Raw genomic sequence first — 19,417 nt, 5'->3', positions numbered from 1 at the left:
GAGTGGGTTGGGGCAGAGAGAGAGGGAGGCACAGAATCTGAGGCAGGCTTCAGGCGCTGAGCTGTCAGCACAGCGGCAGACATGGGGTTCAAACTCACAGACCGTGAGATCATGACCTGAGCTGAGGTCGGACCCTGGACCTACTGAGCTACACAGGTGCCCCTCCTATTATAATTCTAAGTGAGGCCCAGGGTTGAGAAGGAAGGCTTCCCAATAATTTATGATAGTTGAGTGCAGGCTTTTCCTCAAGGGGAGGTAATAGGGTCTTCTGTACAGGAGTTGGGGTGTGTCAGGTCTGCGTAGGAACATTTTTCTATGCTCAAGCAGAATTTGTGGGCTCATGTGGGAGGGGAGGGCCACTGAAAGCAGAGAAGGGAAACTCAGTGATTGGTCTCCAAGTGGGAGCTGACAGTTTCTGAATAGCTCCAGACACAAAGGACTAGGAACTTGGGCCTTTTTTGCATTTCAAAGCCCTGCCTGCAGGCGATCAGGTTACAGGAGGTGAAGAGGCAGTGTTGGTGTCTTTACCGACATTTTCTCCTACTTGTGCTGTGTTTTCTCCACAAAGATCTTCTGAGAAAGAAATCTTGAAGAGGAGGTGAAGGAAAAAATGGCCAGTTCTCAGGTAAGCCTTGCGCCCCAGGCCGGAGGACCTGTGATCTTTTTCTCCTGAATTCCGGGCATGTAGAAATTGCAGGGCACCTGGGTGTTTCAGCCATTTGAGCATCAGACTCTTGATTTGGGCTCATGATCCCAGGGACCTGTGATCCAGCCCTGAGTCGGGGTTCCTTCTGAGTTTCGAGCCTACTTAAGATTTCCTCTCTGTCCCTGTGTCCCTGTCTTCCATTTACATTCATTTACATTGATCCTCTCTAAGAGAAGTTTAAAAAAAAAAAAAGGCAATGTTTTTTTTTTGTTTGTTTGTTTTTGTTTTTTTTGTTTTTTTTTTTAGTTCTGATGGTTCTGCTTTAAGTTTTCACCTACGTTTTAAGCTTCTCAGAAATGATATTCTAGGGGCGCCTGGGTGGCTCAGTCGGTTAAGCGTCCTACTTCGGCTCAGGGCATGATCTCGCAGTCCGTGAGTTCGAGCCCCGTGTCGGGCTCTGTGCTGACTGCTCAGAGCCTGGAGCCTGTCTCAGATTCTGTGTCTCCCTCTCTCTCTGACCCTCCCCCGTTCATGCTCTGTCTCTCTCTGTCTCAAAAATAAATAAACGTTAAAAAAAAAATGATATTCTAGGTTATGTCTTTAGAACACTCCTCCCCTATATCCCAGAGACTTTGCTCCCTTCTCTCCAACCTGGTTTCCAGTAGGACATCAACAGTTGTCACTTTGAATTAAATTCCTGCAAGTAATGAAAATATTCCCTTTGTGACATATCCAGAGAGGAGAGTGTTGAGTCCAGGTTTCCTGTTGCTGATGGGGTCTGGTCCTGGGACAGCACTCAAGGAAAACCGTTCCCATTTAGGTCTGATCTGGATGGTTTCTCTGCTCCGGGTAGAGTACGATTATGAAAATGCAAAATACATCAGATAGATATGAGGCACAGAATAATCTGGAATGTTCCTGGTCATTAGGATGTGGAAAACATACTGTAAAATAGTCTAGATATTACAGGACATGGAGACTATATGTGACTGAAGGCTGTATAAATCCATTGTATCTTCAAAATTGTTTATATTCTGATTTACTGTTTGGGGTCACAAGAACACACGGTGATCCTGTGTCCTGAGGTGTGCCTTAGGCACTGATAACAATTTGTTTCCTTCTAGCCATTATTACCTTCTTTTACTTGACTTTGTGCTCTGTGACAGATTTCCTCCCTATAACGTTCATATTATTCCTTCTTATCAGTTGTAATGATTTTAGGCAGATTCCCTGAGTGACTTCGAGACACCATCATATTTAAATTTTTTTTAATGTTTATATATTTTTGAGAGAGACAGAGACAGAATGTGAGTGGGGGAGGGGCAGAGAGAGAGGGAGACATAGAACTTGAAGCAGGCTCCAGGCCCCAAGCCATCAGCACAGAGCCCAGTGTGGGGCTCGAACTCACAGAGTTGTGAGATCATGACCTGAGCTGAAGTCAGGCTCAACCGAGTGAGCCCCCAGGTGCCCCAAGACACCATCACATTTAAAATGGAAACTTTCTTTTAGTTTCTCTTTCCTTGTTTTTTTTTTTTTTAAGTTGATATATTTTGAGAGACCCAGAGAGAGCAGGAGGATGGGAGTTGCGGAGAAACCATGAATCCCAAGCAGGCTCCACAGGGTCTGTGCAGAGCATGACTCAGGGCTCAAACTCACAAAACCATGAGTCCTTGACCTGAGCTGAAGAGTCAAACACTTAACTGACTAAGGACCCAGGCACCCCTACCTTGCAGTTTCTGTGAGGAAAACAAAGGCAAAAGAAATATAGGTAAAATTAAATTGTCTTACAACTTACAACCCACTGAGAAATACTTAAGACTGGAAGATATTTCTCAAGGAATTTACAACTGCTTTAATGTTAATGCTTTTCTAGAGGGGAAAAGCAAGCTTCCCTTGACAATAGCCAGACTTCCAGGATCCTGTGAGTCCTCTTTAACCTATGAAATCCCTTCAGAATCTTTATTCCAACCCCCCCCCCCCAACTTAAAGTATATAATGAATGTCTCCTCACAATCACACTGCAGCTCATTCTTCCCACATGCCCCGTCCCTGTGCTTTAATAAGATCAGCCTCGTTCACCAAAAAGGTCTCAAGAATAGTTTCTTGAGCATTTATTTACTCCTGGCCCACCTCACATCAGTTTCTACTGAGCAATGAAGTCCCTCGACTTGTGTAGTAGATGTAAGGACTTATGGGAGTAGAGGTTCTAAATCAATCAGACCTTCATCCCGTAGGTTTTTATTTCACTGCATAGTCATGACACAGACATACTCTTCTATTTACTTGTTTGTGTTTTCAGAAAGAAAAGAATGACATAATTAATATGTTTGAGTGTCTTAAAATCCCGAAATACCATAGAGCACAAGTGATGATTGAAACAAAAGCTTTCAATGAGGGGCGCCTGGGTGGCTCAGTCGATGAAGTCTCCACTCTTGATTTCCGTGCAGATCATGATCTGGAGGTTCATGAGATAGAACCCCATGTTAGGCCACATGCTGACAGCGGGAGCCCTCTTGGGATTCTCTCTCTGTGTCTGTCACTCCCCTGCACCTGCACTCTTTCTTTCTCAAAATAAATAGACCTTATATTGAAAAAAAGCCTTTCGAGGTGCCTGGGTGGCTCACTTGATTAAGTATCTGATTCAACTCACAGTTCATGAGTTTGAGTCCCACAACTCTCTTTCTCTCTCCCTCTCTCTCTTTTCACCCTCCCTTACTTGTGCCCTCTCTCTCTTTCAATAAAGAATAAATAAATTAAAAATCTAAAACAAAATAAAATATAAAAAAAGGTTTCCAAGGACAATTATATTACGGGATCATTGAGTACTACAGTCAAGATACTATTTTTGAGGTACTGTATGGTACAAGACGGGATTTACTGAAATAGGACAGGGGCAGGACCCATGGGCAGAAAGAAATGTATTTTGGCTGCGTGGAGCTTGTATGTTCATGGGGGAGGGTAAGTGCACAGTGTTCAATCACAAAACTTTCTTTAAATTTCTACTTGTAAAACTACTTCTGCAAGATTTCTCTGATGCTTATCATTCAGTTCAATATTAACAATTGATGAGACACACTAGCACTCATGTGACCCTTTAAAAAATCCAGCATCCAGAGGCACCTGCGTGGCTCAGTCACAGCCAGGAGCAGGCTTGGAGTCTCTCCCTCTCTCTGCCTCTCCCCTTTTTACACCATGTTTGCCCATGCTCTCTCTCACAATATAAATAAACATGGAAAAAGAAAAATTGAATGCAGGAACCAGTCTGTATTTGATGATCATCCAAACTGTGCAGGCTCTAGGTCAGCCTTCTGTGGTGAAGGTGAACATGTTTCTGTTTGTATCCGTCATAGTAGACTCAGAAAGAAAAACTGTTATATTCATATCATTCTATGTGTTTGTGTTGATAATGTGAGTAAAAGACTTAAGCATTATCACCTACGACTAGATTGAGAAGTTTCAGGTCATTGAAATGTTTTTTGTTTGTTTGGCTTTTTTTTTTTTTTTTTTTAAGTTTTGAGAGAGACAAGGAGGGGCAGAGAAAGAAAGGGAGAGACAGAATTCCAGGCAAGCCACACTGTCAGCACAGAGCCTGAGGTGAGGCTTGAACTCAGGAACCCTGAGATCATGACATGAACTGAAATCAAGAGGTGGAAACCTAAGGTACTAAGCCATCCAGGTACTGCTCTTGAAAACTTTTTCAGTCACCCTGATAATATTCTATTCTACCACGTTTAATGTTATAACTACTTTCAAAATGTATGGATGTGTGCATGGAATGTATAAATATAGATGAATTTTGTGTGCATATCTTCTTTCCATCAGTTTTCTCAGGGTTTAACACCTGTTATGAACATTGATTTAGGGTCATTGTGTATATTGACCTGTGTGTCATTTTAGATCAACTCTAGGTCAGTTAACCTAGATTAAAATCTGATCCATACCATGTACTGAGTGCTTAACAAATATTCACCAAAAATAGAAGAATAATGTGTTTCTTGTCTTAGATTATTATTATTTATTTTCCATGAATTTATGAGAAACTGTTTAATGCTCTCTACTAACCAGGAAATGCTTGAAAAGCCTTGTCCCCTTTCTTGCTATTCTAGTAGAACTTGTAATTGCTGTAAAACCCACTCAATTCCAAGTCCTCTGAGAGTTCTTGAATTTGAGTTCTACTTCATTATAGGAATATGTATCCCTTGGCCCATAGACTAATGCCTTGTTAGAAATGCAGACACCTACCCCATGCTAGAACTCCTGAACAGTACCCTCATTTTAACAAGATCTCAAATGCACTGTTGTGAAATTATAATTCACATTAGAAGATGCTAATGTGAATTAGCATACATTAGAATACATTTGTAACTCACCAAAACTTCCCATTAAGAAATAGACACCACATGTACTGTATGATGGAAATACAGGATTCCAAAATGTGTATGCCTGTGTTGATGCCTTCGTTTTACAAATTCTCTTGAATAAACACAATATTTATAATGGTTCATACCTCAAAGTTAAAGAATATATTACAGCATAATACTGTGTTACAAATTCTCTTACTGCAGAAAGCAAGAAACTCATCTAAGCAGGAACCAGTTCTCCTAATATAACTGAACAAACAGTAATACAGTCCTTGGTGAATCACAAAAAAAACTATACCAAGTGGGGATGTCAGACAAAGGAAAATTGATTTACAGGAAATAAGGAGATCATAGGGAATAATTTCCAAAGCAGAGACACAGAGGAAAGGAGAATAATTTCCTTTTTTAAAAAAAAAATTTTGTTGGGGCACCTGGGTGGCTTGGTTGGTTAAGTGTCTGACTTCGGCTCAGGTCCGTGAGTTCGAGCCCCGTGTCGGGCTCTGTGCTGACGGCTCAGAGCCTGGAGCCTGTTTCAGATTCTCTGTCTCCCTCTCTCTCTGCCCCTCCCCTGTTCATGCTCTGTCTCTCTCTGTCTCAAAAAAAATAAATAAACGTTAAAAAAAAATTAAAAAAAATTTTGTTTAAATTTATTTTCAGAGACAGACTGAGTGGAGGAGGGACAGAGAGAGAGGGAGAGAGAGAGAATTCCAAGCAGGCTCCGTGCTGTTAACACAGAGTCTGATGCAGGGTTTGAACTCAGAAACTGTGAGATCATGACCTGAGCTGAAACCAATAGTTGGATGCTTCAGCAACAGAGCCACCCATGCACCCTGGAATGCTTTCCTTTTATTTAGGGTTAGGGTGGATATTTATCAAAGGAGGCTGGGGATAAGGTTGCACATGAGCCTTAAGAAAACAGTTCTATACATTCACTGTATGCTACGTAGTAAATGAGGTTTATACTCCTCCTTGGGTGGAGATTTTAGTATTATAATGAGGTAAAAGGGAGCTCCTGGGTGTCCCAGTCCCTTGAGCTTCTGACTTTTGATTTAGGCTCAAGTCATGATCTCATAGTCTTAAGATCAAGCCCCAAGTCAAGCTCCATGCTGAGCATGGAGCCTGGTGGGATTTCTTCTCTCTGCCCCACCCATACTTGTGCTCTCTCTCTCTCAGGGAATAAACTTAAAAATATATATAATGAGATATAGGTAACTGTTCTCACTTCATGCTTACTCTAATGTTCATCTGCATAGATGTGAGCTGGGGGTTAAGGTCAAATTGAGACAATGGAAGCTCTTCCTCAGGGCAGTCATTACCTTTGTTGGATACTTTCTGTTTCCACCACAGGACAGTATGCCCATGGGGTGTTTTGCCTGAAGTAAAAGGTAAGGTGGAAAGAAGAGGTTAAGTAAACTGAGGGATAAGGTCAGTGAGCAAATGCAGGTAAGCAGCGGAATGTCAGATCGTGGGTTGCGGCTTGTGACATGAACTGCCTCTTGCATCTTAGGGACCATTTGAACTCCTCATGTGTCCACTTGGTAACTGTGGTATTTATTGCAGGGACTGCTGACCTTCAGGGATGTGGCTGTAGTATTCTCTCTGGAGGAGTAGGGATGCCTGAACCAGAGTCAGCGAGAAGTGTACAAGGATGTTATGTTAGAGACCTATGGACATCTCCTCTTCTTGGGTGAGGATAACACCCTCCAGATTTCCCAAACCACACTCAGGTTTTGTTCCTTCCTTTGAAGACTGTCTCTTGGAATCTTCCTCTTTGCATGACTGGGATTCAAATCCCTACATATGGGAAATAATTATGAGTTTGTAGATGTAAAGAAATATCTTCATGATGTTTCTTTCAAAGTTAGTTTTCCCTTCCTTAGACTAACATCATCATTTTTTAGATTAATGACAATTCTAAACATTGAGTGCCATAAAATGGTATTTCCATCTTCAATACCAATCTCTACTCATTATGGTAGTGTAATACTGGGAAGTAGAGATCAAGATGTGAACCTTGGAAACCATCCTGGGTGTTCTAAAGGGGCTATTGGGCATTTTCCAGAATTGCACAATGTCCTCTCTGCTGAGTCCAATACTGGATTGAAAGGTAGAATCTCCAGCAATACTCCTATTCCTTTTTTCTAGCATCCAGGTCTTGTGACAAAGCCAGACCTGGTCCTCTTTTTGGAACTTAAGAAGGAGTTCTGGGAATGGAAGAGAAAGGAGACAGTAGCTACACACCCAGGTAGGTGGGAATGAATGAAACAGACGACAAAGGTGAGGTCCAAATGTGAAGGATGAAGACTGACCTTAAAACGTGGTTTGAGAAGACCTCCTTGAATTGAAATTAGTTTTAAAAGGCCAGTTTTATGTCTCTTCCTCTCACAGTGGACTTCTGCTTTCCAACACATCATGCTCTTACATTCTCTAAGGATTGTCCTTCAGTTCCACTGTAGGTCCTTCACATCCACAGTGAGGGGCTCCATAATCTGATTGATTGGTTGTCCATTGCTTTGAGGGTCCAGGAAATCTCTGTATTTCTGAGGAAGTCTATGTTAATACATTTCTGAGTATTTGCCTTGTGTGAGAAGTGTGTTGGAGCACTGATGGACATATTGGCGGTTGGTGCAGAAATCCTGGAAACAATGGGGACAGATATCACATGTTATCTGTTTTCCGATATTATGGATCCTTTAATCTTAATCGTACTAAATTGACACCCACTCATTTCATCAGATAATAAAGCACCTCCCTAAAATGAGAAAATCTAACCTTTATTTTACTTCAAAAGTTCAGTTTTGAGGGCGCATGGTTGGATCAATTGGTTAAGCATCTGACTTCAGCTGAAGTCATGATCTCACAGACAGTGAGTTTGGGGCCAGCATAGGCCTCTGTGATGACAGCACAGAGCAAGCTTGGAATTCGGTCTCCCTCTCTCTCTCTGTTCCTCCCCTACTTGGTCTTTATCTCTCTCTCAAAAAAAAAAAAAACAAAACAAAAAAAACAAAACAAAAAAAGTTCAGTTGTTTGGTATTAACTAAAATAAGAGATTTCTATTCTAGGTGTTCCATTCCTTCATGGTGAAATAATTTCAAGCACCTATTATTTTCCTGGAATTCCTACATGAATTAATGCCATAGGGGAGATAGGACATTTAGAATTTAAAACTCACAACCTATAATAAATCTCAATTGTTACATTATTTCTTAATAATTGAATCATTTCATAATTTTGTCTTGTATAATATGAAGTTCCTGTGACTTTGCCATATATGTTTTCACTTTCTGAGTAGTTATATTTGAGATTACTTGATTTATTGGATCAAAAATTTTTTTAATTTTTTTTAATGTTTATTTAAAAAAAAAATTTTAACGTTTATTTATTTTTGAGACAGAGAGAGACAGAGCATGAATAGGGGAGGGTCAGAGAGAGAGAGGGAGACACAGAACCTGAAACAGGCTCCAGGCTCTGAGCAGTCAGCACAGAGCCCTACACGGGGCTCGAACTCTCGGACTGCGAGATCATGACCTGAGCTGAAGTTGGCCGCTTAACCGACTGAGCCACCAAGCGTCCCTTTAATGTTTATTTTTGAAAGAGAGACTGAGTAGGGGAGGGCAGAGAGAGAGGGAGACACAGAATCTGAAGCAGGCTCCAGGCTCTGAGCTGTCCACACAGAGCCTGACATGGGGCTTGAACCCACAAATTGTGAGATCATGACCTAAGCCGAAGTCTTATGCTTAACTGACTGAGCCACCTAGGTACTCCTAGATTAAAAGTTCTGATATGACATGGATGGATGTGTGCTTCATAAGAAATGAGGTAGATGATTAGTGAATTTCTTATATTTAGAAAAAAAGTTTTGATTATAAATGTAATTTTGCTTCAGGAAACATGAATCAGTCTTTTCTACTTTCCTCAGAATGAATCTGAATTCAATATAAAAAGGTTGTTTTTTGTTTGTTTGTTTTTTAAATAAAGTGCTTGTTGGCCTATTTACAATGCTGATGGTGTTTGTTTATTTAGAAATGAAAGTTTTTGGGACACCTGTGTGGCTCAGAGGGTTGAGCATCTGACTCTTGATTTCAGTTCAGTTCATGACAACTTCATAGTTTGTGAGTTCTAACCCTGTATCCAGCTCTGCCCTGACAGCATGGAGCGTGCTTGGGATTTTCTCCCTCTCTCTCTGTCCCTCCTACTCTCTCTCTCTCTGTCTCTCTCTCTCAATATACTTTAATAAAACTTAAAAGAAGGCAAAGGTTTTTGTATGCTTGATTCTATGGATGGATTATACCCTTAAATTCTGTGTAAATGGAGATATCTATTAACATAATACACTTTTTCATGCCTTTTAACTGCTTCATTCATAAGAATTTTCATTAGAGCTTTTGATTTTAGTGAATATACATTACAATTTTACTGTCCATGAAGACATGCCAATAATTCAAAATGTTCCTTTTCTTTTATGAGTACACGGTCACAGTTTAATATTATAGCTACATAGGTGCATCAGGGTGGCTCAGTTGGTTACGTGTCTGGCCCTTGATATTGGCTTACGTCATGGTCTCACAGTTTGTGAGTTCAAGCCCTGTGTCAAGCTCTCTGCCAGCAGCACATATAATGGTTTGGTATACCTTTAAGATATTTTAAGTAATCTCTAAGGAAACCACAATGAAAATATGTACACAATAAATATGTACACCAATAAATAGATAATGAAATTAATTCTATTATTATGACAACTCACGTAGACATGAAACAACATTCACTGACCACTAACCCAGGAAAGAAATACACAGGATGATTCACAAAGTAAGCATGTGTAATATTTCTACACGCAAATACTTAGATAATTTTGTTGGCAGAGGGCAAAAAGCTGATTCATATTTGAGTTACACTGATATTTTCTGAAAATGTAATGAGTTGAAAATTGTCACGCCATAACAAAATACACAGGTAAAAAACAAAACCACACCTAAAGCTGAGGTTGAAAAATAAAGCTGTGGGAAGTCCCATACAAAAGGAAGCACGTTACTATGGAATTGCAAAACCAGAATAAGACAAAATATAAGCCAAAAACTTCTACATAAAAAAAGGTGAATTATTTAAAGGAAATCTATAATTTTATTTTTTATTTGAAGAGAGAGCACAAGGAGGGGAGGAACAGAGAAACAGAGAGAGAGAGAGAGAGAGAGAGAGAGAGAGAGAATCCCAAGCATGCTCTCCCCTGTCACTGCAGAGCCCAATGCAGGATTTGACTCCTAAAATGTGAGATCATGACCTCAGCCAAAATCAATAGTTGGACTCTTAACCAATTAAGCCACCACCCAGGATCCCCTTTGTCACTATGATTATAAATTGTTTCCTTTCTTTAAAATTTTAATGTTTATTTATTTATTTTTGAGAGAGAGAGAGAGAGACAGAGTGCAAACATGGGAGGGGCAGAAAGAGAGGGAGACACTGAATCTGAAGCAGGCTCCAGGCTGTGAGCTCTCAGCACAGAGCCCGACAGGGGACTCCCACTCATGGACCATGAAACCATGTCCTGAGCTGAAGTTGGACACTGGACCTACTGAGCCACCTAGATGCCCCTGTAGCTATAATACTAAACTCTGATTGTGTACCCATGAAAAAAGCAAACATTTTGAATTATCGGCATGTCTTCATGGATAGTAAAACTGTAAAGTATATTAATTAATATCAACCATGGAAAGTTCTAATGAAAACCCTTATGAATTAAGCACTTAAAAGACATTATTACACAGAATTTAAGGCTGTAATCATTTCTTTAGAATCAAGCAAGCTGAAAACTTTCATTTTCTTAAGTTTTTTTTTTTCATGTATTTTGAGAAACAGAGAGGGAGAGAATGGAGGAAGGGAAAAGATAGACAAGAGAATTCCAAGCAGGCTCCACACTGTCAGTGCAGAGCGGAATGTGGGGCTGGAACTCATAAACGGTGAGACAATGACCTCAGCTGAAACCAAGAGTCAGATGTGCAACACTCTGAGCCACCCAGGCATGCCAAAACTTTTCATTTCTAAATAAACAAACACCATCAATGTTGTAAAATATGCCAACAGTAAGTTTATAAAAACATATTTGGGATTAAATTCAAATACAATCTGAGTGTTGTAGAAAGACTAATGATTCATTTTTCTTGAAGTGAAAGTTCTCTGATTTCAGTTTTGTGTATAAGAAATATTGATTGTATTTATCTGACAGCAGAAAGTGAGATGATTTTACCTTTATCCATTACCTATCAGCTGTATCTTCAAATGATACCCAGAGCCCCCTTCCAAAAATGTGCAGAGAAACTTCTTTCCAAAGAGTGTTAGTGGATAGATGTAAACATTGTGCCCGTGAGAATGGATGCTTAGTGATAGAGTGGAACAGTGTTGGGGAGAGACAAAGGCAACAAAGATCTCATGGAGCACATATGCAAACATAGACAACTGCCCATTATACGAGTCTCACTGCCCGAAACGGTGAAGGATATAAAACATTTTGGAAAACCACCCTTTCTAAGATGGCTACTTCTGCAAGGCAGTGTGTTTCTACAGTCAAAGGCTCAAATCAAGTGGTCAAACAGACATATTTGCAGGACAAAAATTTGGAGAATCTGGAAAGTGACCTAGTCCATGCTGAAAATACTTCTTTGCACCATTTTGACAATAGGATTGCATTAACCTTTCAGTCAAATATTTCTGAAAGTCAGAGATTGAAAAAGGAAGACAAAAATGGTAAGTGGTATCCATTTGAGGGGTCCTTCCCTGAGCAGTCGACCTTACAACAAAACCACAGCATTTTCAATGAAAACAGAATTGCTCATTGCAGTGAATCTGAGAAAATATTTAACCAGGACTCAAATGTTAATAAATATCTACGGACTCCTTTGCCAGGGAACCATTGTGACTGTACTACATGTAGGGAAGTCTTTTATCAAAGCTCAAACCTTATTAGACAGAAGAGAATACATTTGGGAGAGAATACTTCTGAATATACTGAGTGTGGGAAAATTCTTAACCAGTCCTCCAATGTTGGTGATCATCTGAGGAGTCATGTGGGAAAAAACCCGTACACATGCAATGAACCTGGGAACATGTTTAGTCAGTCATCAAGACTTAATATCAATAAGACAATCCATGCTGGACAGAAAGGTTACATTTGTAAGGAATGTGGCAAAGCCTTCAACTGGCACTCAACACTAATTCAAAATCACCTAGTGCATAATGGAGAGAGACCTTACAAATGTGAAGAATGTGGTAAAACTTTTAAGTATGGGTCATCGCTAAATGGACACAGGAAAATCCATACTGGAGAGAAATATTACAAACTTAAAAAAGGTGGGATGGCCTTTACCCAAGACTCACCTCTTACTAAAAACACCACAGAATTCATGCTGGAGAGAAATCTTTGGAATGTCAACAATGTGGCAAATCCTTTAACTGGCCCTCAAGCCTTATTCAACATCACAGAATTCATACTAGAGGGAGACCTTACCAATGTAAAGAATGTGGCAAGACCTTTTTTTGGCCCTCAGGCTTTAATCGACATTCCAGAATCCATACCGGAGAGAAACCTTACCAATGTAAAGAGTGTGGCAAGGCCTTTAAATGGCACTCATACCTTAAGGAACATCACAGAATTCATACTGGAGAAAAACCTTACCAATGTAAAGAGTGTGGCACGGCGTTTACCTGCACCTCAGATCTTACTGGACATCACAGAATCCATACTGGAAAGAAACCTTACAAATGTCAAGAATGTGGCAAGGCCTTTAGCCAGCAATCATCCCTTATTCAACATCACAGAATGCATACTGGAGAGAAGCCTTACAAATGTCAAGAATGTGTCAAGGCCTTTATCCATCACTCAAAGCTTACTGAACATCACAGAATCCATACTGGAGAGAAACCTTACCAATGTGAAGAATATGGCAAGGCCTTTAAACAGCTCTCACACCTTAACCAACATCACAGAATTCATACTGGAGAGAAACCTTACCAATGTAAAGAATGTGGCAAGGCCTTTAAATGGCACTCAGACCTACTCAACATATCAGAATTCATACTGGAGAGAAACCTTACCAATGTAAAGAATGTGGCAAGGCCTTTAAGAACTATCCACAGCTTACTCATCATAGAATCATAGAATCCATACTGAAGAGAAATCTCACCAATGTAAAGAATGTAGCAAGGCTTTTAGCCGACAGTCACACCTTATTAAACATCACAGAATTCATACTGATTGAAACTTTACAAATGTAAAGAATGTGACCAGGTCTTTACCCGAACCTTACAACTTACTCAACATCACAGAATTCATACTTGACAGAAACCTTAACAATATAAAGAATGTAATAAGGTCTTTAATCACTTTCAAACTTCAGTCATTATCACAGAATTCATACTGGAGTACATCTTCCAAATTTAAGGAATTTGAAAAATGTTTTGTGGACTGCTCACCCCTTACTTTACATTGGAAAATTTACACTGGAATATAACCACTGAATACTAAAGCATGTGGCCAGGTGTTTAAGCAATGCTAAACCCTGACTCCTGACCAGAGAAGGTATACTGGGGAGGATTTTGCAAATATAAGAATTTGGTAAGCTTACAAATAAGAGGTGAAGCTTCATTCTGTATCACAGAATTCATACTGGAGAAAAACTTTAAATGTGAAGAATGTGGTAAAACTTTTGTAACTACTGAAACCTTCTCAATATCTCAGACTTTATACCGAGAAGAAACATTACAGAGTTAAAGAATGTGTCCAACCAAAGCTGGAACTCACAACTTGCTCAAGATTATAGGTATCTTTCAGGAGAGAAACTAACATGTAGAGAAAGTTGCCATGCTTTTAAGTGGAATTGAATCCTTAATTGATATCCCAAAGTACACATGAGATTAAATCCTACAGACCTAATGAATGAGGAAAGGCCTTCATAGTAAATGAACACTTTAGCCAACACCAGACAGTGCATAAAAGAAGGTAACTTGAAAGTTATAAATATTTAGAGAAATATTTAATTGAGCATCCAATGTCAATAAATGTCACAGAATTCACAGGAGAAAGTACTACATCAGTCTCTCTATTTAGACATACATCAAAATACTGATAATAAGGAATAATACAAAGTTAAGCTTAATGTATAGGCTGTTATGCTTCAAAAGATTAAATGGATCAATTATTATTTTTTTCAATATATGAAATTTATTGTCAAATTGGTTTCCATACAACACCCAGTGTTCATCCTAAAAGATGCCCTCTTTCAATACCCATCACCCACCCTCCCCTCCCTCCCACCCCCCATCAACCCTCAGTTTGTTCTCAGTTTTTAAGAGTTTCTTATGCTTTGGCTCTCTCTCACTCTAATCTCTCTCTTTTTTTTTTTTTTTTCTTCCCTTGCCCCATGGGTTTCTGTTAAGTTTCTCAGGATCCACATAAGAGTGAAACCATATGGTATCTGTCTTTCTCTGTGTGGCTTATTTCACTTAGCATCACACTCTCCAGTTCCATCCATGTTGCCACAAAGGGCCATATTTTATTCTTTCTCATTGCCACGTAGTACTCCATTGTGTATATAAACCACACTTTCTTTATCCATTCATCAGTTGGTGGACATTGAGGCTCTTTCCACACTTTGGCTATTGTTGAGAGTGCCGCTATAAACATTAGGGTACAAGTGCCCCTATGCATCAGTAGTCCTGTATCCCTTGGGTAAATTCCTAGCAGTGCTATTACTGGGTCATAGGGTAGGTCTATTTTTAATTTTTTGAGGAACCTCCACACTGTTTTCCAGAGTGGCTGCACCAATTTGCATTCCCACCAACAGTGCAAGAGGGTTTCCGTTTCTCCACATCCTCGCCAGCATCTATAGTCTCCTGATTTGTTCATTTTGGCCATTCTGACTGGCGTGAGGTGATATCTGAGTGTGGTTTTGATTTGTATTTCCCTGATGAGAAACGACGTTGAGCATCTTTTCATGTGCCTGTTGGTCATCCATATGTCTTCTTTAGAGAAGTGTCTATTCATGTTTTCTGCCCATTTCTTCACTGGGTTATTTGTTTTTCGGGTGTGGAGTTTGGTGAGCTCTTTATAGATTTTGGATACTAGCCCTTTGTCCGATATGTCATTTGCAAATATCTTTTCCCATTCCGTTGGTTGCCTTTTACTTTTGTTGATTGTTTCCTTTGCTGTGCAGAAGCTTTTTATCTTCATGAGGTCCCAATAGTTCATTTTTGCTTTTAATTCCCTTGCCTTTGGGGATGTGTCAAGTAAGAAATTGTTACAGCTGAGGTCAGAGAAGTCTTTTCCTGCTTTCTCCTCTAGGGTTTTGATGGTTGCCTGTCTCACATTCAGGTCCTTTATCCATTTTGAGTTTATTTTTGTGAATGGTGTGAGAAAGTGGTCTAGTTTCAACCTTCTGCATGTTGCTGTCCAGTTCTCCCAGCACCATTTGTTAAAGAGACTGTCTTTTTTCCATTGGATGTTCTTTCCTGCTTTGTCAAAGATTAGTTGGCCCTACTTTTGTGGGTCTAGTTCTGGGGTTTCTATTCAATTCCATTGATCTTTGTGTCTGTTTTTGTGCCAATACCATGCTGTCTTGATGAATACAGCTTTGTAGTAGAGGCTAAAGTCTGGGACTGTGATGCCTCCTGCTTTGGTCTTCTTCCAAATTACTTTGGCTATTCGGGGCCTTTTGTGGTTCCATATGAATTTTAGGATTGCTTGTTCTAGCTTCGAGAAGAATGCTGGTGCAATTTTGATTGGGATTGCATTGAATGTGTAGATAGCTTTGGGTAGTATTGACATTTTAACAATATTTATTCTTCCAACTCATGAGCACGGAATGTTTTTCCATTTCTTTATATCTTCTTTAATTTCCTTCATAAGGTTTCTATAGTTTTCAGCATACAGATCTTTTACATCTTTGGTTAGATTTATTCCTAGGGATTTTATGCTTCTTGGTGCAATTGTGAATGGGATCAGTTTCTTTATTTGTCTTTCTGTTGCTTCATTATTGGTGTATAAGAATGCAACTGATTTCTGTACAATGATTTTGGATCCTGCAACTTTGCTGAATTCATGTATCAGTTCTAGCAGACTTTTGGTGGAGTCTATCGGATTTTCCATGTATAATATCATGTCATCTGCAAAAAGCGAAAGCTTAACTTCATCTTTGCCAATTTTGATGGCTTTGATTTCCTTTTGTTGTCTGGTTGCTGATGCTAGAACTTCCAACCCTATGTTAAACAACAGCAGTGAGAGTGGACATCCCGGTCGTGTTCCTGATCTCAGGGAAAAAGCTCTCAGTTTTTCCCCATTGAGGATGATGTTAGCTGTGGGCTTTTCATAAATGGCTTTTATGATCTTTAAGTATGTTCCTTCTATCCTGACTTTCTCGAGGGTGTTTATTAAGAAAGTTGCTGAATTTTGTCAAATGCTTTTTCTGCATCGATTGACAAAATCATTTGGTTCTTTTCTTTTATTAATGTGATGTATCACGTTGATTGATTTGCAAATGCTGAACCAGCCCTGAATCCCAGGAATGAATCCCACTTGATCATGGTGAATAATTCTTTTTATATGCTGTTGAATTCGATTTGCTAGTATCTTATTGAGAATTTTTGCATCCGTATTCATCAGGGATATTGGCCTATAGTTGTCTTTTTTTACTGGGTCTCTATCTGGTTTAGGAATCAAAGTAATACTGGCTTCATAGAATAAGTCTGGAAGTTTTCCTTCCCTTTCTAATTTTGGAATAGCTTGAGAAGGATAGGTACTATCTCTGCTTTAAACGTCTGGTAGAACTCCCCTGGGAAGCCATCTGGTCCTGGACTCTTATTTGTGGGGAGATTTTTGATGACTGATTCAATTTCTTCGCTGGTTATGGGTCTGTTTAAGCTTTCTGTTTCCTCCTGATTGAGTTCTGGAAGTGTGTGGGTGTTTAGGAATTTGTCCATTTCTTCCAGGTTGTCCAGTTTGTTGCATATAATTTTTCATAGTATTCCCTGATAATTGCTTGTATTTCTGAGGGATTGGTTGTAATAATTCCATTTTCATTGGTGATTTTATCCATTTGGGTCCCTTCTCTTTTCTTTTTGAGAAGCCTTGTTAGAGATTTATCAATTTTGTTTATTTTTTCAAAACACCAACTCTTGGATTCATTGATCTGCTCTACTGTTTTTTTAGATTGTATATTGTTTATATCTGCTCTCATCTTTATTATTTCTCTTCTTCTGGGTTTGGGGTGTCTTTGCTGTTCTGCTTCTAGTTCCTTTAGGTGTGCTGTTAGATTTTGTATTTGGGATTTTTCTTGTTGCTTGAGATAGACCTGGAATGCAATGTATTTCCTCTCAGGACTGCCTTCACTGCATCCCAAAGCGTTTGGATTGTTGTATTTTCATTTTCGTTTGTTTCCATATATTTTTAAATTTCTTCTCTAATTGCCTGGTTGACCCATTCATTCTTTAGTAGGGTGTTCTTTAACTTCCATGCTTTTGGACGTTTTCCAGATTTTTCCTGTGGTTGATTTCAAGCTTCATAGCATTGTGGTCTGAAAGTATGCATGGTATGATCTCATTTCTTGTATACTTATGAAGGGCTGTTTTGTGACCCAGTATGTGATCCATCTTGGAGAATGTTCCATGTGCACTCGAGAAGAAAGTATATTCTGTTGCTTTGGGATGCAGAGTTCTAAATATATCTGTCAAGTCCATCTGATCCCATGTATAATTCAGGGCCCTTGTTTCTTTATTGATCCTGTGTCTAGATGATAGATCCATTGTTGTAACTGGAGTATTAAAGTCCCCTGCAATTACCACATTCTTATCAATAAGGTTGCTTATGTTTGTGAGTAATTTTTTTATATATTTGGGGGCTCCCGTATTCGGCGCATAGACATTTATGCCTGTTAGCTCTTCTGGTGGATAGACTCTGTAATTATTATATAATGCCCTTCTTCATCTCTTGTTACAGCCTTTAATTTAAAGTCTAGTTTGTCTGATATAAGTATGGCTACTCCAGCTTTCTTTTGACTTCCAGTGGCATGATAAATAGTTCTCTATCCCCTCACTTTCAATCTGAAGGTGTCCTCAGATCTAAAATGAGTCTCTTGTAGACAGCAAATAGATGGGTCTTTTTTTTTTTTTTTTAATCCATTCTGATACCCTATGTCTTTTGGTTGGCACATTTAGTCCATTTACGTTCAGTGTTATTATAGAAAGATACAGGTTTACAGTCATTGTGATGTCTGTAGGTTTCATGCTTGTAGTGATGTCTCTGGTACTTTGTCTCACAGGATTCCCCTTAGGATCTCTTGTAGGGCTGGTTTAGTGGTGATGAATTCATTCAATTTTTGTTTATTTGGGAAGACCTTTATCTCTCCTTCCATTCTAAATGACAGACTTGCTGGATAAAGGATTCTCGGCTGCATATTTTTTCTGTTCATCACATTGAAGATTTCCTGCCATTCCTTTCTGGCCTGATAAGTTTCAGAAGAGAGATCCGTCACGAGTCTTATTGGTTTCCCTTTATATGTTAGAGCACGTTTATCCCTTGCTGCTTTCAGAATTTTCTCTTTATCCTTGTATTTTGCCAGTTGCACTATGATATGTCGTGCAGAAGATCGATTCAAGTTATGTCTGAAGGGAGTTCTTTGTGCCTCTTAGATTTCCATGCCTTTTTCCTTCCCCAGATCAGGGAAGTTCTCAGCTATTATTTCTTCAAGTACACCTTCAGCACTTTCCCTCTCTCTTCCTCCTCTGGAATACGAATTATGCATAGATTATTTCTCTTTAGTGCATTACTTAGTTCTCTAATTTTCCCCTCATACTCCTGGATTTTTTATCTCTCTTTTTCTCAGCTTCTTCTTTTTCCATAATTTTATCTTCTACTTCACCTATTCTCTCCTCTGCCTCTCCAATCCGAGCTGTGGTCATCTCCATTTTATTTTGCAGCTCATTAATAGCATTTTTTAGCTACTTCTGGCTGTTCCTTAGTCCCTTGGTCTCTGTAGCAATACATTCTCTGCTGTCCTCTATACTGTTTTCAAGCCCAGCGATTAATTTTATGACTATTATTCTAAATTCACTTTCTGTTATATTGTTGAAATCCTTTTTGATCAGTCCATTAGCTGTCGCTATTTCCTGGAGATTCTTTTGAAGGGAATTCTTCCGTTTTATCATTTTGGATAGTCCCTGGAGTGGTGCAGAACTGCAGGGCACTTCCCCTGTGCTGTCTTGAATAACTTGTGTTGGTGTGTGGGGCTGCAGTCAGACCTGATGTCTGCCCCCAGCCCACCGCTGGGGCCACAGTCAGACTAGTGTGTACCTTCTCTTCCCCTCTCCTAAAAGTGGGATTCACTGTGGGGTGGTGTGGCCCATCTTGGCTACTTGCACACTGCCAGGC

At 39.5% G+C, this 19,417-nt stretch overlaps 2 protein-coding genes across 2 annotated transcripts in view; both read left to right on the top strand.

Annotated features, from left to right (window-relative positions):
- The first annotated feature begins 459 nt into the window (after positions 1 to 459).
- LOC109260581 (zinc finger protein 420-like) overlaps positions 460 to 19,417 on the top strand; it is an 89,745-nt gene continuing 70,787 nt past the window's right edge. The window contains exons 1-3 of the mRNA XM_053905827.1: positions 460 to 625; positions 6,568 to 6,694; positions 7,153 to 7,252. Of these exons, the coding sequence (XP_053761802.1) occupies positions 6,674 to 6,694; positions 7,153 to 7,252 (121 nt within the window). The 5' untranslated portion in view covers positions 460 to 625; positions 6,568 to 6,673. The remainder of the gene's footprint in view (positions 626 to 6,567; positions 6,695 to 7,152; positions 7,253 to 19,417) is intronic.
- LOC109260585 (zinc finger protein 678-like) lies at positions 11,990 to 13,911 on the top strand. Its single transcript, XM_053905828.1, is given in 5 exon segments — positions 11,990 to 12,292; positions 12,463 to 13,049; positions 13,052 to 13,152; positions 13,155 to 13,251; positions 13,254 to 13,911. Coding segments are annotated over 5 exon segments (1,056 nt in total). The 5' UTR covers positions 11,990 to 12,104; the 3' UTR covers positions 13,337 to 13,911.

The sequence above is a fragment of the Panthera pardus genome, unplaced genomic scaffold (assembly GCF_024362965.1).
Source record: "Panthera pardus isolate Hobbes unplaced genomic scaffold, ASM2436296v1 HiC_scaffold_18, whole genome shotgun sequence".
NCBI lineage: Eukaryota > Metazoa > Chordata > Mammalia > Carnivora > Felidae > Panthera > Panthera pardus.
Note: the sequence above shows the minus strand (reverse complement) of the source record. Positions and strands in the feature narration are given on the sequence as shown.